This window comes from Gambusia affinis, linkage group LG06, assembly GCF_019740435.1.
Source record: "Gambusia affinis linkage group LG06, SWU_Gaff_1.0, whole genome shotgun sequence".
NCBI classification, from domain to species: domain Eukaryota; kingdom Metazoa; phylum Chordata; class Actinopteri; order Cyprinodontiformes; family Poeciliidae; genus Gambusia; species Gambusia affinis.
In genome coordinates, this window is record NC_057873.1 from 30,825,402 (window position 1) to 30,844,543 (window position 19,142).

At 41.1% G+C, this 19,142-nt stretch overlaps 1 protein-coding gene across 2 annotated transcripts in view; it reads left to right on the forward strand.

The window, feature by feature from the left end:
- The window catches only part of ulk2 (unc-51 like autophagy activating kinase 2), a 33,112-nt gene extending 15,375 nt beyond the window's left edge, over positions 1 to 17,737 (forward strand). The window contains exons 8-28 of one of the 2 annotated variants that reach the window (XM_044119700.1): positions 524 to 625; positions 711 to 769; positions 1,102 to 1,184; positions 1,822 to 1,872; positions 1,965 to 2,053; positions 2,387 to 2,555; positions 4,316 to 4,373; positions 6,901 to 7,050; positions 7,668 to 7,813; positions 7,895 to 7,975; positions 8,728 to 9,005; positions 9,295 to 9,473; positions 9,695 to 9,804; positions 10,665 to 10,790; positions 10,890 to 11,131; positions 12,028 to 12,206; positions 12,288 to 12,406; positions 12,553 to 12,710; positions 12,806 to 12,941; positions 14,249 to 14,264; positions 15,677 to 17,737. In XM_044119700.1, the coding sequence (XP_043975635.1) occupies positions 524 to 625; positions 711 to 769; positions 1,102 to 1,184; positions 1,822 to 1,872; positions 1,965 to 2,053; positions 2,387 to 2,555; positions 4,316 to 4,373; positions 6,901 to 7,050; positions 7,668 to 7,813; positions 7,895 to 7,975; positions 8,728 to 9,005; positions 9,295 to 9,473; positions 9,695 to 9,804; positions 10,665 to 10,790; positions 10,890 to 11,131; positions 12,028 to 12,206; positions 12,288 to 12,406; positions 12,553 to 12,710; positions 12,806 to 12,941; positions 14,249 to 14,264; positions 15,677 to 15,752 (2,607 nt within the window). In that variant the 3' untranslated portion in view covers positions 15,753 to 17,737. Of the gene's footprint in view, positions 1 to 523; positions 626 to 710; positions 770 to 1,101; positions 1,185 to 1,821; positions 1,873 to 1,964; positions 2,054 to 2,386; positions 2,556 to 4,315; positions 4,374 to 6,900; positions 7,051 to 7,667; positions 7,814 to 7,894; positions 7,976 to 8,727; positions 9,006 to 9,294; positions 9,474 to 9,694; positions 9,805 to 10,664; positions 10,791 to 10,889; positions 11,132 to 12,027; positions 12,207 to 12,287; positions 12,407 to 12,552; positions 12,711 to 12,805; positions 12,942 to 14,248 lie in introns of both variants that reach the window. The other variant, XM_044119701.1, reaches the window with a different exon arrangement.
- Positions 17,738 to 19,142: the final 1,405 nt, after the last annotated feature.

The following is a 19,142-nucleotide window of genomic DNA, read 5'->3' on the forward strand; positions in this document are numbered from 1 at the left end:
ATCTAAAAGTTGCAGGACACCGGCCCTCCAGGACCAGGAGTGCCCACCCCTGCTCTGCAGTCATACAAATCAGTTGCATGCTGTGTGGTCAACTGTTTGAAGATGCTGGAGGCATGTCTTCCTTTTGTTGTGATTAAAGTTCTGAACCTGTTGCAACTGACCCTAGTATTGTTTAGTGTTTTTGTGAAATGTAAACATACTTTGAATATTTTCAAAAGCAAAATAAATAGCGTGTAAATATGTCATCACGCAAATGTGTCGCATGTTACTGGAACCATTATGCGGGATCATTCTAAGTAATTGAACTAGAAGAACTGATTCTCGATTCCCATCCCTGCTGATGGGAACAGGGTGGGTGGTGGTGCTCAGCAACTTTCCCTGAATTCTGCATTTGGAGCTAAAAACTGATGTAGTTCACATTGTTGGGGAGCGATATACGGGGTCAACATTTGGAGTTCTTACCTTTGCCAGGAGCTTGAACTGTAACTCTTCCTGCTCTCCTTGTTGTGATGTGTTCTATCAGGCCCCAGAGGTCATCATGTCCCAGAACTATGATGCCAAGGCTGACCTGTGGAGCATCGGAACGGTCATTTATCAGTGTCTGGTTGGCAAGCCACCATTCCAGGTTAATGCACAAAAACCATAGCAATCAGAAAAGTGACTCAAGTAATGCGTTCCAACATCACATATTTTATTATCACCTTTCTCAGGCTAACAGTCCACAGGATTTGAGGACGTTTTATGAGAAGAATAAGAATCTACAACCTATGTAAGTCACAATCTTTGTACTGATGGTTGTCTGCTTAGATCTGCTTGGTATTACACTTTATTTTCATTTACTGTGGCTCTGATCCTGGGTTGAGTCAGTTGGGCTCTTCCAAAATAAGTAATTGAGCTCCTAATGCAAGTTGTTATTTATTGGAAAATTGTGTTATATACCCACATCTCCTACAGGTAGAGCAAAGAAAAAGATGAGCACTGCAAAAAAAATTACTTAAATGGTGACCAATCACATTGATGCTTGGCTGGTAGAAACCACTACACCCTACTTGGAAACAGCTGTAGGGTTTATTCTCTGATATTAATGTTGACATTCTGCAGAATCCCCAGGGAGACATCTCCTCAACTTGGTGACCTTTTGCTTGGATTGCTGCAGAGGAATCAGAAAGACAGGATGAACTTTGGTGAGTCTTTTCTCTACATCAGGAGTCGTCAACCTCCTCCTCACCCTCATTGCAATGGCTCTTCAAAACGGAACAAAAAAGACACAGACATGACCTATGCTTTATATGACAAATGTAATGGAGTGATTTTAGCACTTATTTCTGTACATTTTTACACATCTATGTAGAATTTCTACAACAAAATAGCACTAATAGTGTAAAGAGATTTTTAAGTTTATGCTAGGGAAGGATGTGAAGCTCTAATAGCAACCAGAAATGGAGTCTCTTAAAGTTTCGGCTACATTTAATTACAAAGAACCCAGTGCACCAACATGCAACGGAACTCAAAACGTTTTTTCATTTTCCATTCATATTGGATTTGGTCTTATTCTAAGAAAATAACATGCTTTATTCCTCTTTTAAAAAGTTGTTGCTTTAGAATATAAAAAACTTAAATTTAGTTTTTTTTTTTTAAATGGATTATGAGTATTTCATCTAATAACAGCAAGAACAAAAATGACAGGATTGAAAAGGTTTGCTGAATGCTTTGCTAAGTAATGAGTGGTTAATGAAAAAGGTTTTGCATAACTTGAGCTCTGCCTTCAGGCTTGTTGAAGTCTTGTACACTGTCCTAAATCTGTAATTCCCCCCTCTGCAGACACATTTTTCAACCATCCTTTCTTGGAACCATCATCCACCATCAAAAAATGTAAGTACAAAGATTACAAACTTGGGAAATTTCTCAACCATGCTGCAGTACAATGCACAGTAAATGCTAATAATAGTCTATGTTTTCCTCAGCGTGTCCAGTACCTGTCCCCAGCGTCCCCAACGCAGTGACAGAAAGTCCCTGTGGCTCCTCCCCCTCTATCCGCTACAGCTCTCCACCTGTGAGTTTGATGGTACTTAATAAATCCTTGTTCAGAAGGGATTATTGTTAAGTGGTTAACTGACCAGTCTCCATGGGTTGCCACCTTATTGTGGTGGAATGGTTTGAGTGTCCCAGTGATCCTAAGGGCTATGCTGTCAGGGGCTTTTTTTGCACAGTGGCTCTTCTGCATTGTGGTGAATGCAGAGCAATGTGTCTCTGTGTGTGTTCTGCTGATCTGTGTAGTTTTCTTCATTTAACTGAAGCGACAGGTCAGCCTGGAAGCTTTAACGGCACCTTTGAAGGCACAAAACAGTTTGATCCTGTCTTCCTTCTCTTTATGGCTCCTTTACAGTCTCTTCCAGATATGCAGACTTTGGTTGAGGATGGTTTGTCATCGCCTCCACTTGGTCCCCCCAACTTCCTGCAGCTGTCCAAGGAGTCTGCAGGAAGCACCAGCAGCAAGAACTCCTCCTGCGACACGGACGATTTTGTTCTGGTGCCTCACATCTCCACTGACAGCTGTAAGTGTCCCAGTTTTAGTCCGTTTAAGTCTACATTAAAAAATTTTTTAACTTTGACCCCTTTGCCTTCAAACCAATTGGTTCAACAATGGTAATTGCAGTAAGGCTATAAAGTTCTATCCAATAGTTTAAATATTATTGACATATAGAATTTTCTGCAAATAAGTATTGCATTCAAGCAGACATTTGCGATTGCCGTATTGGACACCTTGATGCAGCATCATTCATTTATTTCATAAAGGATTTTTAGGCTCTAGTGATCTCTATTTTACAGTAGATTGACAGGACAGAGGGTTGTGAGAGAAGGAGAAGACATGCAGCAAAGGACAACTGTAGGCTTGTCACAATAATAAATTTTGCTGGGCAATTAATTGTCCCAGAAATTGTTGTGATAAGCAATAATATTGTCATTTTGAGACCACTGTTAACTAATAGCATAAAAAATTACATAACAATGCAGTTACAGATACAGCCTTTTTCTATCTTTTGTATTTTGTAAAAGAGAGACACAGGACAAAAAACAAACTGGCAATATTATTGCCCTTGATTTATTATCAAGCTCATTTTAACTTATTGTGTGATTAATTGATTGTTTATTGTGACAGGTCTAGACAACGGGCAGCCGCACCATTAATTTCCCTTTTTTAAACAGCTTCCTCTGACTACATCCATACAGAAAACAGCTAACTCTGAGGCGTCTTCACTCAGTAACAGCTTCAACAATGAAGACTGTTTATACGTCAAACTGTTTGTGTTTAAGATATTTACAGTTTTGAGGTTCCAACGGCTTCTGTTATCGGTCAGGATGAAAACCAGCAAATTCCTGTCACCAGATGATTTCTAGGTGCAGCTGTTCTTCAGATTTACTGATTCTTTAACTAATTCTAATGCATCTATGTTGCAAATCTATTTATTGAATCTGAAATCATGCATATAGTTTACTTTTGCTGGGATGTCTTAAACCCTGACGTTGATGCATTTAACTTTTTAAATGTCATGCAAGCCCATTTCTGTCTTAGTCCACAGAACAGTGGTGTTTCTGCAGGTAGTTCATCACAAAACTGCCTGTTTGTATTACTCAGGTGTCATTTTACTTTATACATTAACTTCCACAGAAAATTGAGATATTATTGTTTGGACTATGTTATGCTTTACAGGGTGTCCGTGTATATTAAAACAATGTTAAATTAATAAAAAAAAAATCAGATAAGTTGGTTATGAATAACCGACCAGCTGCTAATATATCCTTGCTAGCCTGCTTTTCTGCATCCATCGTTGAGGAGTGCAAATATGTTTCCAGTTGGCCGAAAGTTAGATTTTTGCCATATGCTGTATGTAATTCTGTATGTATTTTACAAGCTAATATAATATATATTTACCTAGAACAGACTCTCAAGGCAGCAGATGCTCACACAGGACACTAATGATATTGCCCAAAGTTCCTAAGATCACAGAGTGACAGATGAGGAGAGGGAAGAAGAAAATAGACATGATGTAGTCATCACAATATTTCCCGTTATCATGCAGTCCTATGTGAAGTGTACCGCTGCATAGCATCTACTCTAAGTAACTCACACACGCTGACACTGGTCCATCTATGAAGAGTGCTTCAAGGTAGAGCAGGGGCATGGTATTGGCATTGTGCCAACACCATGGCATTTAAAGACCTAGTTTATGTTCTCCTCTTTGTTCTCATTAAGATGCTGCACACTTCTGACCTCTATACTCACATATATAACTGTTTTTGTCTTCCTCCATAGATGACCATCCAGTAGGAGCAGGTCACCGACCTTCCAATGACTTTCTTATGTGTGGAGGGTGAGTATGAGACTTTAGCACATTACACAAGATTTATGTTAATTTGTTTTAGCATAAGAGTTTTTTTAACCAAAAGCATTTATGAGTGTGGTGTTTTTTTTTCTAATTTAATGTTCCTGAATGTGTCATTTTATTTCAGATTAGAAATATGCTTAGTTTATACCCCTATTTTTAGCACTTCATGTTACTTTCAGGCTTCTAATTGTTTAAGTTTTCATGTGTTTTATTATTTTTTATCTCATGAATCAATTATTGAGAATAATCAATTAAAGAGATAAAGAAAGGGGGGAGAGAAGCATGGCCCCAGGGACCCTAGGAAGGGAGTCGGACTCCAGTCTACAGTCTCTACATCCGGGGCGCCGTGGTAACCACAGTGGTTACCGCGGTTCTGTGGAGTGCTATGGAACCTCCCTATAGATTTTCTTTAGAAAATTATTTACATTTTTATACAACTTAAGTTGTCTGAGGAACTCACCTAGTTCATCTTTTGTTTTCTTGGAAAAATCAGTTTTGTCACGTGATTACGTCTAATCGACTAGCCCTGAAGAAAGTCATTGCAAAGTAAAGAGTCGACTAGTCTGTGGGAGTGGGGGTGTGTGTGTATTGAAACCACTGCTCCCTCAGTGGTTTCAATAAAGTTAGCTAATTCTGAGCAGAACATCACCTCTAGCTCGTTTAAAGTGTTGCCATATCATTTGTGAGAGGCGCTACTCGACACTCCACTGCCACTCGTAATATATAAACCAGTTCTGTGGAAAACCCTGCTGGCCGCAGAGCAGATTGGATGGAGACCATCTGCTTTACTCAGTTCTGCTATCTAATAATGTTTTGAATGTAACGCTGATGGAAACATTGCTGTAGAGCATTAGGAAACAGAGGAAATCTGAGGCCTCCACATAGCAGCTGAGGAATCTGTTTAATTGGGGATTTATGAAAATGATTGGTTGTAATAATAGATATGAAAATGAATGCAGAGCTAAGCCTGTCACAATAAGCTTTTAATCAATTAATCACATAATGGATTTAAATGAGCTGCGGAATTTTCATTCTGATTATTTTTGAAGGGCAATTTTGGTTAAAGACATCGTCATCCATTTTATTTCTGGTTTCAGTTGTTTTTTATTTATTGTTTTTGCTTGTTTTGTTTTGGATATTTAAAATATCTTCCAGTTTCAGTGTTCTGTACAAGTTAAAAGTGTTAGTCTTTTACGGGGAGAACTAGCATGTTTACTATTATTACACTACTCTGAATTTGGCTCATTGACATGCAACAAGCCAAAAATGTGGAAAAGTTCAAGAAGTGTGAATTCCTTTTGTTGTTGCTCCATCTCTGTGCTGTTGTTTTCCTCCTCCTGCTACAGCCATTTGTTTCTGTAATACTTGTCTCTGTACTGCCTGATTCCTGTATGTCAACAAGTGTTACATAAAGTAGCTAACTATTAACACTGAAAGATAATGTTCCAAAAATATCGGAGTTGCCTGTTAAGATTTATTGATGGTAGTAACACTGTAACCCTGTTTTTGTGGAAGTGTTTATGTTCACATCCTATGTGGTTTAGGATTGGAGGTGGGGGTGGGGAGTGTCCTAAGGGCTAAGAGAAGGGACGGTTCTGCAGCTCAGTTGGATCCCATCCCCCCTCTGCTGGCCTGCTTGGTTAACAGGCAGATGGCTGGCAGCTTCTTCTTCTTCTTGTTGTTTCACTTTCTATAAACAGATTTACACATTTTCTTCCTCTCTTCAGCATGCAGCAGCCCACTCCTTCTGTAGCGAGCCCTCACTGGGATCAATAAAATTAGCAGACATCTGATTGTTATTGGAGTGTGAAGGAGGAGGGGGGAGAGCAGGATGGGATGCGGTGATGTTTAGATCTCAGATCTAGTCATGTGAGCAGGAGGAGGGTGAGGAGCAGGAGGCTGCTCCCTCAGTGGTTTTTTGTCTGGACTTGTCCTCTCCTCACATGTCTGACTCTCTAAGACCCTCCCAGCATTTCCACAGTGCTGTTTCCCTCTGGTCTGTCCTGCTCCTCCCACCATGGTCCTTGTTCTACATGCTGACAGAATTCACTCAGTCATGACAAATGTTCAGAACATTCTGCCTCCTCTGAAATAACAAAAAATGCAAAAGCTGTGCCTTTATGCACTTCTCCTCTCGTGTTTGATAACATTGAGCCCCACTTAAACACGTGCCTCTAGTCCCACCTCTAGCACCGCCTCTAGTCCCACCTCTAGCACCGCCTTCAGAAGGATGTGCTCTAGGCTCATTGGTTGTTTGGTCTTGTTTACAGGGAAGTCCAACCACGTTTTTGTTCTGCAAGTATTGAAGTTTTTCAACCTTTTTCCAGGCTGCTCAAACAAAGAGCTGTGAGCTGTAGAACCAGAGTTCAGCAGACTGGGCTCTTCTCCCATCAGCTGTGGGTTTCTAACTGACTTCTCTTATGGATGGCCCTGAGAATATTCTTCCCATGTGGAATCAGCAGCCTTGTGCTGGATGTCTGGTCTCAGTGTCTTCTCCACTGTCCTCCCCCAGGCAGCCTCAGCCCACCCCAGGACAGACCACCATGCTGTCACCGCGGGCAGAGACCACGCCTATTCCTGTCCCCACCCAGGTGCGGAACTACCAGCGGATCAAGCAGAACCTGTCCAGCAGCCCGAGTCCCACTCTCTACAGCTCTCCCAGGTAAGCTGTGCCTGCTGTGGGAGGACTGGGTTACATGAACATGAATTAACCACATTCATGTTCGTAGCAGATAATGAAAACACTGACTTTTATTGCATCAGATCACTGAAATGAGATCAACTTGGGTCCTGATTATATTTCTAACTGTCCAAGGTGTTGCTGGAAGGAGCCATGGCTGGTATTATTATGGGACTAATACCAGCAGAAAATCCTTTTCTGCATCGCTGTCACATAATCAAACACACACTTCATGTGAATTGTGTGTTTGATTCCCTCCCCAACCAGAAACAAACGGCAACAAGATGGAAATAAATATTGGTTCTTAATACCTGCCCAGTTTTATTCATCAGTCTGATACTGATGTTAGTGCTGATATATTTTGCATCCATAGCTCTAGCAGCTGATTATTAGTTTAAAAGATGAATTATTTAGTAAGATCTGTGAGCTTTTTGAAGGTATCCTTTTACTACACTGTTGATGAAAATGTATGGAGAAATGAATTGTAAACAGTTATGAATTTAGGACTTTTCAGATACTGGAGAGCAGAAGATACTTTTTAAGTAACCCTGAAAGTTGATTTGTTCTCTTATTGCTGGATGTTTGTCTGGGTTCTCCAGGTCAGGAACAGTAAGGCGCTCCAATACGAGTCCTATGGGCTTTCCAAAGGTGGGCTCGGGGTCTCCCAGTTCAGTGGACACCCCTCAGACGGCGGGGCGACGCCTCTCTACTGGCAGCTCTCGGCCTTACTCCCCATCACCTCTAGGTAGGTCCTGACTCTGGTCATGTGGGCCTAAAGACAGGCACACAGGAAGTCAAGGTGTTCTGCTGCTGTGTGTGTTTGCAGTGGGTACCATCCCTGAGCAGCTAGGCCATTGCTGCTGCCATCTGCAAAACCAGGAGCCTCGCAGCCGCAGCTCTTCGGGAGGTCAGTGTGTGTTCCTGCACTCTGAGACATTAGATATTCAAACCTTCCAACCACAGTTTTTGAAATTCTGCAGTTGAGCTGGAATTATTTTCACAGCAGTCAGAAGTTTTGGTCTGGCTATACATGACGTACGAATAGTATAGCTGTTCTGTCAGTTGTCACGGTGACTTGTTTTTCATCAGGTTGTCTCCAGAGTCAGATAAACTTGGTACTCTCTGTGTTTAGAGAGCCACCACCGACTGATCTGTTATGTGTTCCTGCTGCTGACTGTAGACGCATTGCAAATCAATCATTTGTAAAGCTGAATAATACTTGCAATCAATGCTCACCAGGTGCCATGGCAAGGCTTGCTACTCTGACTCCTGACTCGCCACAGGGCAAAAAGGGTCAGGGGAGGCAGTGTGCTTTTTTTCAAAGTGATGAAGTTGTACCAAGCTGTATCGCTGCAATCTGTAGGAAAGTTCAACTGCCTGAGAACTGTTTGACTGAAGAAGCCAGTATTTAATGGTTTTAGGTGAAATAATGCAGAACTAAAAGAATTGCACAAAATTGACAGAATTTACACAGAAACATAAAGATGGAACCTCAGATAATTAGACAGTTTATCCACAAAAGCATAGATTTAGGGGTGGGTTTCACTTAAAAAAACTCAACTGAATGGGACCAAAGTAAATGAAACGTCGGTGTGAAAACGCCCTGAATGTGACTACATTCAGGGCATATACCTGACCTGGTTTCTCTACCTTCTGCAGGTTCTCCGATTCCCTCTTCTCAGCTCCTAGGAGCCCGACTCCAAAGCGCCCCGACGCTGACAGACTTCTACCAGACCAGGCAGAAGCTCCATAAGCAGCTGTCTGACCCCGTGCAGCCTTCCTCCTGCTCCTCCTCATCCTCTTGCAGTCATTCCCCCCAGCTTTGTCGCCCAGCCAATCTTGGCTCTTCCCCCACCAAATTGTTGGGGTCTTCGCCACGCACGTCTGACTGGCTTCAAAAGTCCCCGTTGCCCACTATCATTGGTTCCCCTACCAAGGTGAGAGCAGTTACAGCTTCACATGTAAATATCTGCTGATATTTACTTGCTAAATTAAGGAAATTCTGGGCCGATTTATCAGTGCAGCCCTATTTGCCAGTTTGTACTGTACATATTCGGTATGAACGGAATTCGGTTTTGTGTTGGGTAAATAGTTTACAGTCTTTCTGTAAACTCTTTTAAAAAAAACTTTCATTTTCTCAGCTCTACCTTTTAATTATCCGATTAAGTAATTTTGATCCATGAACAAAATTACTTAATAAATTAGGTGTCCCCATTTTGTGTTCAGACAATTTCCGCACCATTCAAGATCCCCAAAACGCAGGCGTCCTGTAACCTGATGGCGCTGGCAGACAGTCCGCTTCCTAGCAGGACGCTGGCAGACTGTCGGGACGTCTGCAGCCACTACTGCAGCCCATACCTGACAGGGCGGGCGGCGGCCCCAGAGGCCAGCAGAACCTTTGGCAGGTAGATGACCCCTAGATTTACTGCACTAACTGTTCTTCTGTTAGTTCAGACCAACATGACGGCATACAGAAGCTCCTGAATCCATTTGTTGATTTGTTCCAATTCGTTGTTTATCTAGATTGACATCATTCTAGCAGACATGATAGCCACTTGTGTAATCTTTACAGACTGTGTTTCATGTTATTACATTTCATCAGTATGTCAACTCTGTTTCCTCATAGGTCTGTCAGTACAGGCCGACTGTCTGATCAACCAATCAGGATCACTCTGGGCGGACAGGCCTACCAGGGCAGCACTGACAGCCTGAACACCGAGCGACCCATGGACACAGGTACACAGGCACAGCATGCTCTCCCCGCTACTCACCTTTGACTTTACCTGAAAGCAAAGAATTCATACAGATTTCAAATCTGATAATGACCGTTGTCCTTTACTCTGAAACCCTCAAAATAAAATCTACTTCAGCAGGCTACCACTTAGTTAGCTAATAGAGTCCCATTGTGTGTCAGTAGTTATGTTTCCGTCAAGGTTTTTTGATGCACATTTGGAAGTGTCGCCTTGGAACAGGTTGATGGAAATGGCCTCAATTTTGCAAGAAAGCTTTTACACTCACTAAGAGTTGATGAGGTGTTGGAGGTTTGGACTTTGAAACTTTAAGAGGGGAGGATTTTTGCCTAGAGTGGCCTGCGAGAGAGACTCCAGGTTGGGATGGGAGTGGTGGAATACTCCCATCCACTGGTGGCTCTGTGTGTTACTAGAGCCATGAAACTCTGAAAGGTTTTTAAGTCCAAACCTCCAGCTCAGAGAGAGAACTCTCCATTTTTCTGAGATGTTTGGTACATTCTATTGTTCAACCACTGCCTCTAGTTAATCCCAGTTGTGTAGTATCAATATTTGACAAAATCACACTCTGTGTTGTCTGCATAATTCACACCAAACTAATAGCTGGAAAACTGCCTAATTCACATTCTCTCTTTGTTCTTTTCTTCATCATTTCAAAAGTTGGCTTAAAATTTGCATGACTGTTGGCTGGAAAGAGCTATGGCACTTCAGTATAAGTGCAGCTGTTCTCTGGGTACCTCAGAGATAACATTGTATATAAATAAGCATCATGGGGTGGACTGTGGATATGTTTGTTAGGCGCTGCCATCATTGTTTGCCAGTGAATGAACTCATTTCCTGTCTCTGCAGCCCCCAGCATGGCTCAAGGAGGATCAGCCAGTCCCCGTACTGTCCTCTTCACCGTGGGCTCACCGCCCAGCAGCAGCACGCCTCCCACCTGCAGCCACCTGGGCGCCAGACCTCGCACCACCTCTGGTGAGACCACTCCAAGTCCACTCCCCACTCTGCTGAGCTGCAGTCACATGCTCCCAGTGTTCTGCATATTAATGATCCCAGTTCTTACTGTGTTCTTAGTGGGCTCCAGCAGTTCAGCAGGCTCCTTGTGCTCCACCAGCGGTCGAGTGTGTGTGGGGTCTCCCCCAGGCATGGCCATGGGTTCCTCTCCACCAGGGAATCTAGGTATTGGGCAAGGTGTTCCAGGAGCAGACGGAGGACCCAGCAGCCTGCGCTATATTCCCTATGGGACATCTCCCCCCAGCATGGAGGGGTTCATCACTTTTGAAGCCCCAGAGCTTCCTGAGGAGACCCTGATGGAGGTGAGGGGATGGGGACTGTGACACATTACTAGATATTTGGTTCTGTTGACGTATGCTGTTTGAAAAATCTAAATTTGTTTTAAGTTAGAATGTTAAGGGCTGAAACTAATGATTATTTTAGGAATTGATTATTCTAGGAGTTATTCTGAATTAATCGAATAAAAAGAATTGACACATTCCACAGATTATGCTTTAACTACTTAAGATTTTTAAAACGTGGTATAAAATGTGTTGAACAAGTAACAGTTCTTAAACAAGAACTGAGTGTTACTCAGTTGGGGCAGTTTTTTTGCCCAAAAGAAAAACCTTTTCTTTTTAAATAAGAAAACAAAAAAACTTTTCTTGCTCAAAATGCAAGGAATGTAACAGCATTCCTTTGGTGAAAGTTTGATCATTTATAGCTAAAAATCCTTTTAAAATCAACATGTGAAAAGCTCAGCCGTTTCTGCTTGACTTAGCATCAGTACAGAGTAAAGCTGATTTGGTTATTTTATTGGATTAACTGATTGATAATTGGATATCAGATGGAATCTAATAGATTTTTTCTATTATTTTGAACAAGTTAAAGCTAAAACTGGATAAAGCATATTTTCAAAGCAGTTTATTTTATTTTTATTCAAAGTGAATGTCTTTTTGTACAATCTATTTATTTGAGTGCTCTTGTTTCAGCAAATAGCCTTTTTAGGTGTCTGTATCTTCCAGTTAGTGATTAATCAGTTACTGAATTAGTTGAGGATTATTTCATAGATTATTCAAGATTAATCCGATTAATTGTTTCAGCCCTAAAACGTTTTAACAGAAAAATGTGTAAACCAATGGACCAGCTTGTGATCTCATGTGGTGGTGTTGGAGTTGGTTCTCTGCTGTTAAAGCATCATGTTGTTGTCTTGGCTCAGCGGGAGCACACAGACACCCTGATTCACCTTCGGATGATGCTTTCCTTCACTGACTGCATTCTGGAGATGGCGGCGCTCCGAGCTGGAGGGGCGGAGTTCGGCATGTCTGCTGGCCCCGTTTATCCCCCTCAGGACAGTGTGGTTGTGGACCAGATCAGCCAGCTCAGTAAAGAGTGGGGGTAAGTTCCTGGGGTAAAAAAACGAAAAGGGTGACGCATGAGTTCTTTTGTTTCATAGTGCAACTGTGCTGCCCCCTGCAGGCAGGTGGAGCAGTTGGTGCTATACATGAAGGCAGCTCAGCTCCTTGCTTCCTCTCTCCATCTGGCAAAGGCTCAGATCAAATCTACCAAGCTGAATCCATCAACTGCTGTCAAACAAGGTGGGGGCATTTCCCTCCTCATCTCTAATAATGTAATTTTATTCCATTTAGAGAGTTGAACTTCTCATTAGCACCACATTTGTTTTTCTCTTACTTTAAAGCATCAAAGTATACACAAATTAAAGCTCTTTTCCTCATTTTGTCAGTGGTCAAGAGTTTGAATGAGCGCTACAAAAGCTGCATCGCCTTCTGTCGACACCTGACCGACAAACTCAACCACTTCTTCTCTGACAAGCAGCGCTTTGTGGACGAGATCAACAGCGTCACTGCAGAGAAGCTCATCTACAACCACGCCGTGGAGATCGTGAGTTCCACACACTCGCATGACTCCATGTTGTGAATCGTCACATGTACTGAGCATGCAGGTGCAGCCTAATGGTTCCATGATGTGTGCATCAGGTTCAGTCTGCAGCCCTGGATGAGATGTTTAAACAAACGGAGGACATAGCGTACCGCTACAGCAAGGCTGCCATGCTGCTGGATGGCCTCTCCAAGATCCTGCAGGACCCCGCTGACACTGAAAACGTCCTGAAATGTGAGAAAGCAACGATGAACAGACATTTTGTTCATTACATGGATATGTTTTTTTTTATGTTTAACGCTGACACTTTTCTACAATTACATTCCTCTGTCTCTCATAGATAGATAGATAGGTGGATGTGACAAAAGCAAATGAGTCAGAAATAATACTGACAAATGTTAAACAATAAATACAACACAACAAAGAAGTTCCTAAGTATGTCACTGTACTAATAAGGGCATTACTAGGCTCCACCTTTATACTAGGAACTGTTTTTTGAAGATTTAAAGAGTATGTAATTTCCTCCATCACATAAATGTTCCAGACTCTTTGGCTCCATGTCATCTGTAGGAGGCCCTGGTTTCAGCCTTCTGGTAGTTATGCATTTCCCATTTCTGCTTTATATTTATGGACAGAAAAAGATCATATACTTTACTAATTACTTTATGGTTTCCGTTTCCCCTTTTTATGTCCATTAAAACTTATTGAAGTTTAGTCCAGTTGTTATGTGTCCTCACAAAGCTTCTAAGTTGTAAATATCTATAGAAGTCTGTCTTAGGTCACCAAGTTCACTTTTCATCTGCTCAAAGGTTTTGGAATTTTCATCTTGAATTAATTGATGAATATGAGATAGTCCATAAATAGACCAGTATTTTATTCCAGAGTCTAACTTGTTTGGTAAAAAGGTTTTTATAAATCCTGTATTTGATAAAAGTGAGATAACTTAAAAACTGATTGTATTTTGTTTCAGATTTTATGTGTTGTTTTTTTTTTTGTCAAAATTGCCACTTCTTTGACAGGAGAAGTGGGATTATCTCAGAATGGTGATGGCTGCAGTTGCACTGAGCTCATGCTTTGCTCTACTTCAAGCCATTGAGTATCTGTACTATTCTGTGTCCATCCTAGTCAGGGTTGAAGTTGTGCAGGCCATTAGTAATATTTTAAGTTTGGCAGTTTAAGGCCCCTCTTGGATTTAGCTAATGAGTTTTTAGTCTAATTCTAGGGCATTTTTTTTGGTTATTTTTTCAAATAAATCCAGATATCATTTTAGATATTAAAGGTAGATTTGGGAATCTCCACCGGTCATACCTGTCAAGTCTCCCATTTTGTCTGGAAAACTATCACTTTTATGTTCCCCTTTCCCACCATTACTTACATATTACTTACAGTGGTTTCTCTACAGGGGGTAACGCTCCTAAGAATGATTGTCATTTAACCAAAATAATTGTGCCTTTTCTTTGTGGACTTTAGTTACATTTTTCCTTGGTCAGTTCAATTGTTTTTAATCTGGTTACTAATAAGTGTCTCTGTGTGTGTTGCAGATAAAGTCAGTGTGGAACGCAGGATCTCCTCTTTGTGCTACTGTACGGTGACGCTGTATGAGTAGCAGGCGCTGCCTGATCCCCACAGCAGGACCACGCCCTAAAAAGACTCTGGAATTGAGGAACACTCTCCCAGCTTCCTGTTCCTTCCTGTAGCAGCTCAAGCACTTTTCATTTGTTCATTCTTTGTTTTTGAGAGGATTTTTGTGGCCGTTCGTCGTCAGTTTGTTGTACTGACTGTGTTTCAGACTGAGCTCTGAGTGATGCACATTATTCCAACCAAAGATGACAACAAATCAAGAAGAAAATAGTAAAACCAGATGTGGACATCAAAGCATTCTTTTGAAGGTGCTTTTTAATATGTTATGATGGGGGCATCGCATCAGGTTACCATAGAAATCCTGGATACCATTGGTTTCTGGCAGACAGTGAGACAGTGCTATGGACTCTAAAAAGACTTGAGCTCTGGTTGGAGAAACCTATGTGAGATTGAATTGCTGATCATTTACTCTCATTTCAGTTTTAGTGTATTTATTTGGAAATGAACAGACTTCTCTGCCTTTCAAGAAAACCTCAAGTATTGCAGTTGAAGGAAAACCATCTCAATGAACAAAATAGAAAAAAAAAAAAAACACAAGCTGCTGTTACATGAACCGGACAGCCATGAGAGCAAAGGATACCGTAGATTTGTAATCACTTTGTTTAACTTTGTGTTATAAACTCGAGCACTTTATTAAGGAACAGAAGGAGGGGACAGTGGGAAGAACAATATGAAGACTGGGTGAACGCTTTTCTCATCACTCTTTTAATCACCCTCATGCATGATCAATAAGTCCTCACACGTGCGTTCAATCGGATCAGTGGGCTGCACTTTGCAGCCATTTTAAGGCCTCTGACCTTTTATCTGTTAATAACAGAGCAACATTTTGAAAGCTTTGCTTCTGACTTGTTGATCATGTACCTGACAGTAAGGTGTAGTCAAGGTAGGGTTCGGTTAGAGGGACTGAGTCTTCTCACATGAGCATCCAGATGTGTTGAGTGGATGCACATCCTTCTCCTGCAGCCAGCGCGCTGTCCACTGCAAACCCTGCTGAAGTGAAGCTGATCTGTTGCATTACTTCACAAGTTCCAACAATAAGATTAGTTTTCCTCAAGAAGAAGAAATCTAATCAAATGCAGCTTTTTGTCTTATCAGAACTGTAGCTCATTTTTAATAAAACTAAACTTGTTGCAAACTTGTATATATCTGAATGAGCTGCATGTCAGGGTTTTCCTTTTTGAGGGGGCCGTGTGTTTGAGGTCCTCCTGAGGGCGGCAAAGGCTGCTGCTCGTCAGTCAAAGAGCACAAATCTTTATATGTAGATAGATGAATTTCTATTGCTTGTATTTGTGTTTGCCAAGGGTTTGATAAGAAGACCAATCTTTGGCACACCTGGCGTGTGCCAAAGATTGCAACAAAACTCATGGCAGCTCCACTCTTTCTACCAGGACTGTTTGTTGTTGAGATCACATTCTTTAGCGCTCGTTTAGAACGCGACCCGCCGTCATTTCCTCCCACTCTGGATTCAGAGTTTTCTCGTGTGTCCCCTGCCTCCCTCTGAAGTCATGTGCTACGTTCCAAACACTGTATGTACTGTATGTGAGAGCTGCCAGGTGTGCATTAAGGTCAGTAGTATCTAGATAGAACAGGAGGTGCCTTCTTCTCCTGAAAGCAGACACAGGCCTACTCCTCTGTACAGGTGTGAACATGTTTATCTGTGTAAAAAGGAAAACCTCTGAGGAGTTTCAGGGCCTACATTTCAGATGTACTGTTCTTTATCTAAACATATCCCTGTTTGAGTTGTTCCCTCCTCTTTACCATGAGCTCTGATCAACATGAAGCCTTTTACTGCACACAAACTAAAGAGGGAACTGAGGAGGTGGGGGGGACCGCAATCTTTGTATAGTTTTGGACTGTATTAAACTATGGAGCGTTTAAAATGAAGCATGGGTACCAAGTCTGTTTCTGACCCTGTAGAACCTCTAGAATGTTGAATGTATCTACCCTGTTGTTTTGCACCTCTCCAGCTTGAACTGAATGCCTATTGAAGTCAGTCACAACTGTTATTAGACTCTGTCAGAGCACCAGCTTTGCAAAGTGAAATGTTAACGTTCTGCTCGTTTGATTCAAAGCTGAGTCTCCCTTTGTCCTTGATGGAACTCAAATACAGTCTTTGTAATTAAAAGAAATCCAAATGTGTGTTAATTTTTTTATGAGCTTGAAAAAAATTGCCTTAATTTTTTTTTATGCAAACACAAGCTTATGTTTCAGATTTTAATTGAGGTACATATACCTACTAGTGCTGACCATTTCACGAGGAGGATGTCGGTAATATTGGCATGTAGAGAAGTGATAAGCTTCATAAAAGGTGGACTGTTAGCTGTGACTTATCTGTTATGTATCAGAAATATCTCATTAAATTCTTACTAAATCTTTCTGAAGGTAAATGCTCTCAAAACCTAAAATTTACAGTTTCTGAAAATGACTTTTGTCTCTGTCTGAAACATAATGTAAGATTCCTCGCATAATGAAGAGAACTATTGTAATTAGACTTAACATTTTTTTTAACTAATATCCTGTAAGAGCTGGATCCCATAGCCATTCTTTAACGCTGTCATCAGATGACATCACGATTCAAATGGAACTGGTATGGTTGTAAACTGGAGTACCTTTGTTTGGGAGGGGGGGATTCAGTGCCAAAATAGTCTTTGCTTTGGCACCCCTTTATCACAGCGCCCTTAAGCATTATAGCTTTGACTGTAGCTTTATAACTCCTTATAAAGCAATTTAGCTTTATAAGGAGTTGATCATCCCTGTCGTCACCAGAGTGACAGGGATGATCAATAGGAATGCTACTTGTGGAACGCTGGTTCTGTTGTCTCTCTAGCTGTGTTATCTCTCCAGTGGGTTTGTCAGCAACTGACCAAATGGTGATCACAATTTATCCTGAAGTATAAATTGGTAAGGTATGAAAGATGAATCAACGAGGGACGGATCAGTGCAGCTAGTCTGCTGACAATATTTATGTAATAAAACCAAAACAAAAAGCACCATGATTAAACTTTAATATTGTGTCATGTTAAACAAACAGAAATTAATATTAACAACTACCAGAGAGCAAACAACCATCATGTAGCCGAATGATTATTGAAAATAAAACAAGAAGAATTCCTTATCTTAGAGTTCCTTTATGGGCTCGGATGAAACACATTCATCTTTTGCAAAAGCAATTTAGCGCTCTTTATTTGTAATCTTTGCAGATCAGACCCTTGGGCTTTAACAGCAATTTATTTGTGGTTTCTGAAAATAACTTTATGGATCTCGTGTAAGACTCCTTCAAAAAGAATTGCCCATTTTCTTTCCTTGACAAGGCAAAAATGCCTCAAAATGTCTCATTTCATGCTGTGAGCTTCACTACCTTGAATATTAAAGTATGTACCAAACCATGATTTTCATGCCTCATTATGCCCCTGTTCTTATTACATTTAATTTTCTGTTTATGACAAGGATGTTAAAGATGTTTTATTGTATTTTAAACATGTCAAATTCTCCTTAGTTGTGTGTGTGTGTGTGTGTGTGTGTGTGTGTGCTTGGTTGTTTGTCCTGCCTGTCTCTGTGTTACCCTGTGATGGACTGGTGACCCCGCCTCTCGCCTGTTGACCCCTGGATATAGGCATCAACACCCCTTCCAACCTCACTAGGATAAGCGTGTATGATGATGGCTAGATGTCCGTTAGAGATGGATATACAGTGATATTTCTCTGTCAGATGTGGATTATGTAAGCTTATCACCACAAATGCATCTTATGGTGAACAACCATTAGATGTCAGTAGTGATTTCTTGCATAAAATATCTGAACGTTATCTTTTCTTCAATAATTTATTGTTCATAATTAACAAAGTTTTTTTCTTGTGTCATCCAGAATGCTAATCAGTGCTGGCACCACAGGAGAGTTATTTATTGGAGCCTGGTTCCCAAAACAAGAATTCTGCTCAGGATTATCAGTAGTAAAGCAGCTAGTTTTACACAAAGTGAATTCTGTTTGCAACTTTATAAATATTATCAAATCATTTTCCATGTTAATCTGACGAGTACATGCTGTCCCCTCAAACAGCAATGGCTTTGTCTCTGAGAGACAATGTGTTTTTGTCCAGAAAACCTGCCCACACATCTACCCTCCTTTTAATTACCCAACATGCCTCACTGCCCCTGGTTGAAGGCCTCCTTTGTTCTGGTCAGCTCCACTGTTGTTGACGTCCATGTTTGTTGTGCTCACATGCAACAGCTCAGCCATGTCTCTGTTTTCTGTGTCTTGTTGCCTGCAGCGGTTCCTGCGCTGAAGGTGAGCAGTCGATGCAGGTCATCTGCAGCTGGAGTCCAGTCTGGTCCATCACTGTACTGGTCCAAGCATTTCATATTTGTACTAATGTGAAGGACACATGATTATAGTTATCATTGTAGATCTGTTTTGTGTAAACCAATTATAAGAAATCTTCGACAGTTTTATGCTCACATTTCTGATTTAACTGTAGGAGTCAATGACCAGCAATATGTTACCATGGCAATCCATTAGAGTTCATAAAAATCTCTCTTTAGTTCTGGCTGTTGTTCACATTTTCTGTTAATTAAAAAAATAAATAAAATAAAATTTCTTCACTTCTTTCTTTCTGTACCGTTTTTCCTCCATAAGGCCTTTCATCCAAGCTGACATCTGTGTCCTTATGTTCCATTTTAAGGTTTTTGGTTTTTATGTCTGGCTGCCTTCACTGATTAGCTGCTATATAGATAACAGTGACCTCTGAACTGCTAATTAAAGGCTGTAAAACTAGTAGCCAGAAAGCAGGTCCTGTATC